The sequence below is a fragment of the Ctenocephalides felis genome, unplaced genomic scaffold (genome assembly GCF_003426905.1).
Source record: "Ctenocephalides felis isolate EL2017-DRISC unplaced genomic scaffold, ASM342690v1 CF-g0.4_SCAFFOLD_03530, whole genome shotgun sequence".
Lineage (NCBI taxonomy): Eukaryota > Metazoa > Arthropoda > Insecta > Siphonaptera > Pulicidae > Ctenocephalides > Ctenocephalides felis.
The window spans coordinates 16,479-28,828 of record NW_020539684.1 but is presented as its reverse complement, the minus strand read 5'-3'; the positions used below and the strand labels follow the sequence as shown (position 1 = coordinate 28,828).

The following is a 12,350-nucleotide window of genomic DNA, read 5'->3' as shown; positions in this document are numbered from 1 at the left end:
TATTTAAATTTTACTATTTTATTTATAATACTATTTAATTTACTATTCAATACTCATTTTAATTTATTTTAATTTTTTTATCATAACATTCGGTATATAATTTAATTGATTTTAGATATTTTATTTAAATAAATATAAATAACAACATTTGTTTGAATGAATCAAAGAATATTTAAGGTTATAAATGTACGAAATAATAACTTTATTTATTAGTTACGTTGTTATAAATCATTTAAAATGAATATAAAAAAATCTATATAAGTATATTAATTTTGTAGTGATTTCAACATCAAATAATTCTTGTTTTATTATCGAATATTAGCACATTTATATGTTATTATGTTATCAATTATTATTGAATTTCACTAATATCGATTATAGAATTTGTATATTTAAAAAAAAAATTGTAGGGTTTGTTAATGATTTGATTTTTATAACATTCGCAATTCAGGCTAAAATCTCGCATGTTTTCTGACCCTCGAGCAAACGGTTATTCACGGTCGTCGTGTTTAGGAACTGCCGCTGTATAGTGGCCTAAATGTTTCAGCAAGCATTTACGCTAGATATCAATGTCAATACCATAATACCTTATAGCAATTTGTTAGTCTCGACGAGGAGAATAAAATAATAATTATTCATAAAGAAAATAATAATGTTATAGTGAATTTTGACGCGTGTTTTTAAAAAGGGGCGTGGCTTAGTGATCGTGGAAAGTTTTACTAATAATTATCGTACAAAATTTATTAATAATCATAAATAAATGTACAAAATAATAACTTTATTTATTAGTTACGTTGTTTATAAAACATTTAAAATAAATATAAAAAAAAATCTATATAAGTATATTAATTTTTGTAGTGATTTTAAAACCAAATAAATAATTCTTGTTTTATTATCAAATATTAACACATTTATATGTTATTATGTTATCAATTATTATTGAATTTCACTAATATCGATTATAGAATTTGTATATTTTAAAAAAAAATTGTAGGGTTTGTTAATGATTTGATTTTATAACATTCGCAATTCAGGCTAAAATCTCGCATGTTTTCTGACCCTCGAACGAGCGGTTATTCACGGTCGTCGTGTTTAGGAACTTACGCTGTATAGTGGCCTAATGTTTCAACAAACATTTACGCTAGATATCAATGTCAATATCATAATACCTTATAGCATTTTGTTAGTCTCGACAAGGAGAATAAAATAATGATTATGCATAAACAAAATAATAATATTATAGTTAATTTTGACGCGTGTTTTTAAAAAAAGGGCGTGGCTTAGTGATCGTGGAAAGATTTACTAATAATTATCGTACAAAATTTATTAATAATCATAAATAAATGAATTGTTATAAAATTATAATAGTATTATTATAAAGTTATAATGAATTATTATGAAATTTTACTATTGTCGAATATAAATTTTGTATATTTAGGTATTATTTACATATTTCCTTAAAATTTAAGAAAAATTAGATAATCTCGAAAAAATTATATGAACACACATAACGATTTATATATCATTTTATTCGTGATTTTATTCTGCATCTTTCGTACGAACAAAGTTTTTTCGTATCTTTTACTGTTTAGCTAGTAGAGAGCAATCTGTGTGATTGATCACTTATTGAAATGCAAATTACATTTAGATTGCAGCAATTATTGACAATATTTCTATATTTTCATAAAGAAACCATATAAATTATAATACATTGTTAAAATTTCGTATGGTTCTCCAGTCATTCAATTCTAATAACAATCACCATTTAGGCTAAAATCTTGCATGTTTTCTGACCCTCGAACAAACGGTTATTCACGGTCAGCGTGTTTAGATATAGCAGCAGAGCCGCATATTCAGTTCAGCAAGCATTCAAGAATAAAAGAATAAAATAATATTTATTAAATATCAACTAATATATAATCTTTTCTCGGCAATGAATATAAGATATTATTATTTTATTCTATACAATTGAATAAAAAAAAAAAAAACATAAATATTATATTTTATTATTAATGACTAAATTATTTATACATTCGATTTATTTTAATAAAATATAATATGATAGAAATATTATGATTTTACAGAATAAACAGTTTGTGAATTTTTTGACTCAAGTTATTTCAAGAAACAACAGTACAATTGTTTACTGTTTGTGTATTTTATCGTTCTTTTGAAAACTACGAATGAAATAATTAATTATAACGATAATATTATTTTATTAGATACTATGCAAAAAGAGAATAGAGCACACAAAAAAATATTGGTAAATATAATATGCGTCAAAATTATATTTGAACTTGAATGCACGACGCGACATAATGTTTTACACAAATGATTTCTAACCGAATTTTATGCGTTGGTGTATTGATAGTGTATTACATCGTAAATATAATTAATTATTTCATACAAATAATATTTTATTTTAATAAAATATTATATTCGTTATTAATCAAATCGTTTATATTAGCTATTGTTCAGTATAGATTCATAGAGTACTCAAATGAATGTTCAATGACAGTTTATGAACAATTATGATACTATTTATGAATAAAAATACAAAAAACTGTTTCTAGGATATATAAGTATAATTACATCGCATCAAAATATAACATATCTCAATGCTCATAAAAAATCGATAACGATTTTGTTGAAAACGCACTATTGAGTGCAGAAGTTATTTGAATATAATTAGCGATATTTTAGAAAAACTAACCGTTGAAATAAATCATGCTTTTGATGATATGTTGGGGATGAATTTGGCTATCATGTAAATCCATTGTTTTATGCGAATTATTTAGAATAAAAGCGCGCTGGATTTAATTTTACAAATAATTTACATTTTTGTAAAATTTTCAAATATTATTGTTTTTCTTCGTTTTACACTTTTCGAATATAGTTTTGCCACGCCCTAACATATTTAACCAATCACGTGTTAATTATACATTTTAATTACTTTTTTTTATATAATGTACAGATAACGCTCTATATCTACGTCGCCGGCGGCAACCGCTGCGCCAGCGACAGCATCGCCGAAAAAGGGCAAGACTGCGGCTGTTAAAAAAACCGCGAGTGAAGCCGTCCCATCCTCCTACATCTGAAATGGTAAACAACGCTATTAAAAGTCTGAAAGAACGCGGCGGATCGTCGCTGCAGGCGATTAAGAAATATATGTCGGCCAATTATAAAATCGACGCCGAGAAAATGTCAACGTTCATTAAAAAGTATTTAAAGTCAGCTGTTCAAGCGGGCACACTGATTCAAACAAAAGGCAAAGGTGCTTCGGGTTCGTTCAAACTTGCCGCGAACGCTAAACAGAGCGGCGGCGAAAGCGGTGTTTCGGCTGGAAAAGCCAGGACCGCTAAGACGCCAGCGGCAAAAGCAAAATCGAAGACAGCAAAGTCGAAGGGCGCCGCCAAACCTGCTTCGTCCCCTAAAAAGAAGTCTGCATCCGCAGCGGGCACATTAAAAAAGTCGTCGCGGCGAAACCTAAGACGACAGTCGATAAGAAGAAGACCATTCAGGGTAAGTCGACGAAAGCCCTCAAGGCCAACGAGCAAAAGCAAAACGAAGAAAACCGTCAAGACCGCAGCCGCAAAGAAACCTAAATCGCCAAAGAAGACATCAAAAGTAGCCAAACCTTTGAAAAAAGCGTCACCGAAAAAGAAGTGAAAACATTTCATTATCTTTTTACACAACAGCAAACGAAAATGTTTGCACAAAGTCCTTTTCAGGACTAACAATAAATTTTTATCAAAGAACATTATTATTTTACTTATATATATCTTATCATCTTATATTATAGCCTTTTCGTGGACTTCGGAAAAAATTTTAATAAAATATTTGTAACAGGAGCGCAGCAACGCTCGCTGTGTTCCTCGCCGTGTTGTGTCATTGACGAAATTTAAAAGTCAAAGTCTTTTCAATTTTCAATTTCGTCTTTGGTAGGGAGTTGTTCAATATCAATCGCTGAATTTTATTTATTTATTTATTATTTTTTTTTAATAATTTTATATGAATAAATTATCTTAATCAATGAAATATAATCAATAATTTATTAATAAAAGTTTTATATATCACTTTAAATAAATCAACTATACATAGAACGGCAACTCTCATAATAATTAAATTCATAATTTTTTCTAATTTTTTTTTATATAAATAATAAGTAAATGGAAATTAATTAATGAAATAAAATATAATCATTAATAATTTATGAAGTTTCAATCTTTTTTTCATATCGTATTCGAAAAAGAAAATTTATATAACTTTAAATAACTATATATGAAATAAAAAATATACAATCAAAAAAAAAATATTTATATATAAAATATATAATATAATATATATAATATAAATTTCTATCATCAGAACGGCAACTCGCCCATATTAATTAAATTTAGAATTTTTTAAAGAAGCTTTCAGAAACGAATTACAAATTCAACAAATTTTTTACAATTCAACACACTATTCAACAAGTCAAATCATAATTTCAATTAAAAAAAAAAATCAATAAAAATTTCTAACGTATCGATGGAATAATTCTGCAAAATAAAATAATTTGAAAAATAATAAAAGTTCTTTTAATTGATCATTTTGGTGGTCCTGAAAAGGACCGATTTGTTTTATAGGACGACAGGCGTCTAAGCGCGTTCTCCTCGAATACGCCGAGCTAGTTGAATATCCTTGGGCATGATGGTTACGCGCTTGGCGTGGATCGCGCACAAGTTTGTATCTTCGAACAGGCCAACCAAATAGGCCTCGCTAGCTTCCTGCAATGCCATGACGGCGGAGCTCTGAAAACGCAGATCGGTCTTGAAGTCCTGAGCGATCTCGCGCACTAGACGTTGGAACGGCAACTTTCGTATGAGAAGCTCGGTGCTCTTCTGGTAACGACGGATCTCACGCAGAGCTACGGTGCCAGGCCGATAACGATGCGGCTTCTTCACACCGCCGGTCGCCGGCGCGCTCTTGCGAGCCGCTTTCGTTGCAAGCTGCTTACGGGGCGCCTTGCCACCGGTGGACTTGCGAGCTGTCTGCTTCGTACGGGCCATTATAACTCCTAGATTTCGTTTCGAGAACCTTCTCGTTTGACGATCGTTTTGATACTGACGCGTCCGGCTCGAATATTATGATCAAAATACATTACGAATGTCCGATGCTGTGCTCGGCTGTCATTGGTCGGCGCCGAATGCTCGCATAGCTATGATGGGCGTGGCCTAGCGAGCTCAAACTTTTCAATAATTTCGCTCGTCGGAATTCAGTCGTTATTCAGACTTCGAGCTGTTAACATCAATTTGTAAATTTATCCCGACTGCGATATATTGAAAAATGACCGGCCGTGGCAAAGGTGGTAAGGGACTCGGAAAGGGTGGCGCTAAGCGACACAGGAAAGTTCTTCGCGATAATATCCAAGGTATTACAAAGCCGGCTATACGTCGTCTTGCTCGCCGTGGCGGCGTCAAGCGTATCTCGGGTCTAATCTACGAAGAGACCCGCGGTGTTCTGAAAGTGTTTCTCGAGAACGTTATCCGCGATGCAGTCACATACACCGAGCACGCCAAGAGGAAGACCGTAACCGCTATGGATGTCGTATATGCGCTCAAACGTCAGGGTCGTACACTGTACGGTTTCGGCGGTTAAATTGATCAACGGACGCAGTCATTTCTTATAAATACAAAACAAAAAAGAGCCCTTTTAAGGGCTGTCAAATATAATTAAAAGAACAAGTAATATATTTTACAATTTACGTACAGGCTTTATTTGATTTTATATGAAATTTGTTTATTTTCTTGCAGAATAACTTGCTTTGGTAATATTATTGATAATATTATCAAATTGGAAAGCCCTTCGAATATGTTTTAAAGAAAGTATTAATTAATATATATTTTACTATTTTTTCGTATTGACTTTTTATATGCAATTGATTTCTTTTCTTACATGGGGGGGCTTCAATTAATAGAAAATAGAAGCCCTTTTAGTATTAGTATACTTTACAGTTAAGGGCTCTGAATTGAAGGAGCTCAATTAAATGAATGAATTTATTAAATTTTGCATATTATTTAAATTTATATAACATGTAATAATATATTTTATATATTTAAATAATAAAATTTTTAAAATATTTACGACAATAATTTTATTTTTACGAAAATATTTAAATTGCGATTTTTTTTAATATAAATTTATTTTATAATAAATTAAAATAAACTTAAACTTATTAACTAAATTTGAAAAACTAAAGTTTTAAATTGAATTGAATATTCAATCATTAATTTTTATCATATTGAAAATATATAGAAATTGAACATTATTTATAATATAAATTAATAATAACGATCTCTAATAGAAATCTGATCAAAATTTATTGAAAATCCTAATAAAATATCATTAGTGTCAGGTTATTTTATTTTATCTATAAAACCAATGTAAAAATTATAAAGTTCTTTTGTAAAATATTTGTGGGCCCTGAGAAGGGCCTTTGTTATTGTCGACAGAACATATAAGTGGCATCACAAAATCTTCATCATTTTATTTCGAGCTGGTGTACTTGGTTACGGCCTTAGTACCTTCGCTGACGGCGTGTTTGGCCAACTCGCCTGGTAGCAATAGCCGGACTGCTGTCTGAATTTCCCGACTAGTGATTGTAGAGCGTTTGTTGTAGTGAGCCAAACGCGATGCCTCGGCCGCTATACGCTCGAAGATATCATTCACAAAGCTGTTCATGATGCTCATCGCCTTGCTCGAAATGCCCGTGTCAGGATGGACTTGTTTCAAGACTTTGTAAATATAAATGGCATAGCTCTCCTTGCGCTTACGTTTCTTCTTCTTGTCGCCCTTTGAAATATTTTTCTGGGCTTTGCCTGCTTTCTTAGCCGCTTTACCGCTGGTTTTCGGTGGCATGTCTGATGTTTACTAGTACACTGACTGATACGAAATGAGTCGTGCCATGATTCTTCTCTCCCTCTTCTCTTGACCCTCGTGCTTCAGTTTCGTGTAAGGTAAACATATCGTGCTGTGAGTTATTATTTATTGGTGGTATTCCTTGACAATATGTATTACGTTTGTAATACGTGGTATTACTGTCGTCTATTATTCATTTAATTAATATATTCCTGGTTCATAAAACCATTTCTAATATTTTCGGTTTGTTCATATTTCTCAAACTTCTGAAGTTTAGAAGTTTGGGAGTAATCTTTTGTCTGTCCAGTAGTTTTTCCTTGTGAATTTGCCTAGGTCTGTAATATTTTGGTTTTTATGATTATTTATTGCCATATAAAACTTCTTCGTGATGGTAGCAATAAACTCTTTGATGTAAGGTATTTTTGCTTCTTCATGAAGTGCTTTATTAGTAATAAATTTATTATTTTGTTGTCTGTTTTTGCCTGTTATCAGTCTAAGGCATTTATTCTGGGTCCTTTGTAGTTTTTGGTAGTTGTATTTACAAGTGTTTGTCCATGCCGGCCCTGCATATGTCAATATAGGTCTTATCATTAGTAGATAGAGTAGCCTTTTGTTTTGCTTGTTTAGGTAGCTGCTGTTGTTGAGAAGACAGTGCAGTCTATTTATCGCTGCAGACGCTTGATTATTTCTGTATTTTGTGTGTTCTTTGAACGATAATTTTTTGTCAAAGATAACACCTAAATATTTGACTGTATTAGCCCATGGGATTTTGTCCGCTCCAATTTGTAGGGTTTTCTGTTTGTCAATGGTTTGTTTTTGTTTGTTAGTGAAAAGTATGGCTTCTGTTTTTTGCGTATTCAGTTTTAGTTTCCATGTGTCTAGGTAGTGGTCGATTTGTAATAAGTGTTCTTGTAGTTTCTTTGTTAGAATTTCGATTTTAGCACTTGCAGAAAAAATTGCTGTGTCGTCTGCGTATTGCAGGATTTGGGTGTTTTTGTGGGTAGGTATATCATGCATGTATATGTTAAAAAGTAGTGGTGCAAGAATAGATCCTTGTGGTAAGCCTGCTGCAATTGCTTTTTCGTCTGACAATTCGTTTTTGACACACACTCTAAAGGTTCTGTTCTTAAGATAGGACCTTATGATGTTGATTAGATATCTTGGTAGCTCTATTTTTTGCAGCTTGTATAGTAGTCCATTATGCCATACAGTGTCGAAAGCTTTCTGTATATCTAAGCTTACTAAGCCTGTATGTTTCTTCATGTTCATAGCGTGGATGGTTTTTTCTGTAAGTATATTTATGGGATGTTGGGTTGCGTGTCCTGACCTAAATCCATATTGGTGTTTTGGAAGAACGTTTTTCTTCTTTATGTGATATAATATTTGTTTTGTATTATTTTCTCTGCCAGTTTTCCCATAGTCGGTAGTAAGCTAATAGGTCTGTAATTTTGTGGAAATGTGTCGCTTTTACCTGGTTTTGGAAAAGGAAGTGTTTTGGCTGCTTTCCATTCTACTGGGTAGTGTTCAAGAGATAGCATGGCGTTTATGATTTTTGTGAAATTTATTATGGCTTTACGTGGTAGATTCTTCAGTACAATATTTTGTATGTTATCGAGTCCAGGAGCTTTGTAGTTTTTTAATTTTTGATGTTTTGTTTGACATCTAACGGGGTCACTCTGCAGATAGGTGTATTCAGTTGTTTATTGTGTTGTACGGTTTTGTTCACTTTGTGGTCGTGTTGTATGTTCCCAAGATCAAGGTTTTGCCGGTGAGTTTCTTCCAGTACTTCGGCTATAGCATCTGCTTTGTCTTTGTTTGAGTAGACTACCCCATTGTGTCTTGAATGTAGTGGTGGGATATCATTGCGTTTCCGAGTTCGGTTTTTTGTCAATTTCCATAAGTTGGTGCTGTCTTTATTAATGTTGTCTAGTTTCAGTTTCCATATATTGTTTTTATGTTTTCTTATGTGTCTTTGGATTTCACTCACAAACTTGTTTAGTAATGCTTTTAATTCAGGTACACGTTGTTTTTGCCATTTTCGTCGTATGCTGTTTTTGACTTGAATAAGTTTTATAATGTGTTCGGGTAGTTGTTCGTAGCTTTGCTTATTTATTTTTGGTATGTTTTTCTTTATAGAGTGTTGTATTAATTCAGTAAGCTTTCTAACTTCTTGATCTATTTCACATCTTGTCAGGATGGTTTGCGTTAAGTCTAGCTGGTTGCTTACGTCATCTTTAAATTGCGTCCAGTCTGCTTTTTTGTAGTTGTATTTTACTATATATGATCTCTCCGTATATCTTTCTGGTGTTTCGTAAATTTTTGTATAGACAGGGTTGTGGTCGGAATCCGTTTCGGATATTGTTCTGGCGAGCTGCCTTGTATGGATATTTTTCGTTATGAAAAAATCTATTGTGCTTGGTGATTTTTTATCGTCGCTTGGGTAATATGTTGGTTCTTCTGGATATATAATTTTATATGTTTGTAGGTTTCTGAAGATCATGTCATGTATGCTTCTCCCATCTCTATTTGTTCTTTTACAGTTCCAAAGTTGATGGTGTGCATTCATGTCTCCCCCTATGATTACTTGTCGATTAAGGTTCATGACTGTTTCTAAGTCATTCGTATCCAGTGTATTTTGTGGTCGTTTGTAAATTGCAGCTACTATTATTTTTGTATTTTTAACTGTAATACTTGCTGTTGTCGCTTCTATGGTGTTTAGCTGAGGTGTTAGAGTTGAATTTTGGACTATATCCTCGTGTATTAATATTGCTGTACCACCACCACTTGCTCCATCTCGGTCATTGCGGTAGATTTTGTATTGTGGAATGTGAAAATTAATGTTTGGGTTTAGTCGAGTTTCGGTCAATAACACAATTTGTATGTTGTGTTTTCTCATTATATAGGTTAGTTCACTTGTTTTGTTTCTTATTCCATTGCTGTTCCATGTCATGATATTTATGCTGTTATTTTTTCGGGCCATTTATTTAAAAGTAGCGTTGAAGAATTCCATACCTATTATTATAAAGTCAGTAATATTTTTGGCGTTCATGATCTTTGGCAAAAACTTTTGGATGTTGCTTATTATTTTACTTAGGTCGAATTTAGATAGCAAATCTTGAATTTGTTTCATTGTATTAAAAATGTCGCTATTTGTGGATGATGAGTTTTCTTGTCGTTCTTCATTATTTTGGTTATTAGTCGCCGTCTCTTTGAGTAGTTCGCTGTAAGATTTGGTTTGTTTCGGCGGAGGAGGTGCGTCAACCGCTTTATTTTGATTAAGAGGTTTGTTTCGTATTTTATTTCTAAGTTCAATTAAGAAGGGGCAGTTTCTGTAGTTTGCGGGGTGCAAATTCCCGCAGTTTACACATTGTGGTTTTTCTTCTTTTGACTTGCTGCATTTTCCTGGTTCGTGGTCTTCTTTACATTTAACACATCTGTATTTTAGGTTGCAGTATCTGGCTGCGTGTCCAAAGTTTTGGCAATTGTAGCATTGCAATAATCTTTCTGAAGCATGTAGTTTCTCCCATTTTACTATATATCCCAAGATGTGGCGCACTTCCGTCACTTTGCCAATATCTTGCTGTGGGGTTAGGACTACAATATAGATCGGTAACTTATATGAAATGTTTCCTTCTACTTTCTTGGACATTTGTATTATTTTGCTCACGTTAATTTCCTTGTTTTGTAGATCTTCTTTAATGTCTTCTATATCTATGTTTGGGTCTATCCCCCTTAGTACAATTTTCTTATTTGTTTCCTTCTTATCTCCGTGTGTGAAAAAATTGTATTTATTATCTCGTAGGTATTTAAGCAGATATTCATTATCTGTGGTTGTGTAGGTATTTACTCTCAGGTGATTTTTACTTATATATTGAATTGACAAATCCTTTTTTATATTAGATTTAATTGTTTTTAACACATGGTGAGGTATTTCGCTCTTGATAATCACAGTTGGCATTTTCCTGTCTAATTCTTTAGGATCATTTTTAGATGTACTTGCCTTTGGGGAAAGCGCAGTTTTCTTCCTTATTTTTTCTTCGGAAGTATTTTCCCGAGCTCGTTTCTTATTTATCTCATTTGCGGTTTCCATCAACTCATCGGGTTCTGTATCCGTGTCTGTGCTTGATAGTGGTTCAAATCTGTTTGAAAGTTTCACTCCGGTTATATCGTCGATGCTGTCGTTAGAGTTTAGTATTTGCCGAAGTTCTTCAACAGAGTACTTCCTCTTATGGAATTGGTACTTTTTAGTGCGCCCCATTTTGTGGTAACGTACTAAAATCCAGTGCTTGAGAATTTCAGATCATCATCGCAAAATCACACTTATTCACTTCACTTATCACTTTTTATTTCACTTCACTTCACTTATCTCACTTCACTTATTCACTTATCATCATCCATCAATCAATCGATACGAAAATCAAAATGAGTCGTGCCGACGCTCCGTTTTCGTCAATCAATGATACATGAGTCGTGCCGACGCTCCGTTTTCGTACTGCTTCAACGTTTTGACTGAAGCCGTAACAACGTACGTAGGCAAGGGAGGGGCGTGTCTACAAAAAAATGGGCGTGTGCTTGCAACGCTCAGAAATCTATACGGGCCCGTTCGAGAACTTTGATATCATTCTCAGTTTGAACACGAACCTGTAAACATGTCTGGTCGAGGCAAAGGCGGTAAAGTCAAGGGAAAGGCTAAGTCACGGTCTAACCGTGCCGGTCTTCAGTTTCCAGTCGGTCGTATTCATCGTTTGCTACGCAAAGGCAACTATGCCGAGCGTGTCGGCGCTGGTGCACCCGTCTACCTCGCTGCAGTCATGGAATATCTGGCCGCCGAAGTTCTCGAGTTAGCCGGCAATGCGGCTCGCGACAACAAGAAGACCAGAATAATTCCGCGTCATTTGCAACTGGCCATCCGCAATGACGAGGAACTCAACAAACTGTTATCGGGTGTTACGATTGCTCAGGGCGGTGTATTGCCGAACATACAAGCTGTGCTTTTGCCAAAGAAGACAGAAAAGAAAGCTTAAATTTCTTTTATTGTCGCAAATTGACATAAAACCGTCCTTCTCAGGACGAACAACTTTATTCAAAAAATGAACATATATTATTTTACTATTTATTTATTATTTTACTATTTTATTTATAATACTATTTAATTTACTATTCAATACTCATTTTAATTTATTTTAATTTTTTTATCATAACATTCGGTATATAATTTAATTGATTTTAGATATTTTTATTTAAATAAATATAAATAACAACATTTGTTTGAATGAATCAAAGAATATTTAAGGTTATAAATGTACGAAATAATAACTTTATTTATTAGTTACGTTGTTATAAATCATTTAAAATGAATATAAAAAAAATCTATATAAGTATATTAATTTTTGTAGTGATTTCAACATCAAATAAATAATTCTTGTTTTATTATCGAATATTAGCACATT

The 12,350-nt window shown here is 32.9% G+C and overlaps 5 protein-coding genes across 5 annotated transcripts; 3 read left to right on the top strand and 2 right to left on the bottom strand.

The window, feature by feature from the left end:
* Positions 1-3,065: 3,065 nt before the first annotated feature.
* On the top strand, positions 3,066-3,669 carry LOC113382636 (histone H1.2-like). Its single transcript, XM_026620887.1, has one exon. It carries the CDS (start codon positions 3,100-3,102, stop codon positions 3,667-3,669), a length of 570 nt encoding a protein of 189 aa, XP_026476672.1. The 5' UTR covers positions 3,066-3,099.
* A 946-nt stretch (positions 3,670-4,615) lies between these two features.
* Positions 4,616-5,096, bottom strand: LOC113382639 (histone H3). The gene has a single exon (XM_026620890.1). It carries the CDS (start codon positions 5,049-5,051, stop codon positions 4,641-4,643), a length of 411 nt encoding a protein of 136 aa, XP_026476675.1. The 5' UTR covers positions 5,052-5,096; the 3' UTR covers positions 4,616-4,640.
* Positions 5,097-5,250: 154 nt separating this feature from the next.
* LOC113382644 (histone H4) lies at positions 5,251-5,710 on the top strand. The gene has a single exon (XM_026620894.1). It carries the CDS (start codon positions 5,329-5,331, stop codon positions 5,638-5,640), a length of 312 nt encoding a protein of 103 aa, XP_026476679.1. The 5' UTR covers positions 5,251-5,328; the 3' UTR covers positions 5,641-5,710.
* A 740-nt stretch (positions 5,711-6,450) lies between these two features.
* On the bottom strand, positions 6,451-6,934 carry LOC113382641 (histone H2B-like). Its single transcript, XM_026620892.1, has one exon. It carries the CDS (start codon positions 6,898-6,900, stop codon positions 6,529-6,531), a length of 372 nt encoding a protein of 123 aa, XP_026476677.1. The 5' UTR covers positions 6,901-6,934; the 3' UTR covers positions 6,451-6,528.
* Positions 6,935-11,429: 4,495 nt separating this feature from the next.
* LOC113382640 (histone H2A) lies at positions 11,430-11,966 on the top strand. Its single transcript, XM_026620891.1, has one exon. It carries the CDS (start codon positions 11,550-11,552, stop codon positions 11,922-11,924), a length of 375 nt encoding a protein of 124 aa, XP_026476676.1. The 5' UTR covers positions 11,430-11,549; the 3' UTR covers positions 11,925-11,966.
* Positions 11,967-12,350: the final 384 nt, after the last annotated feature.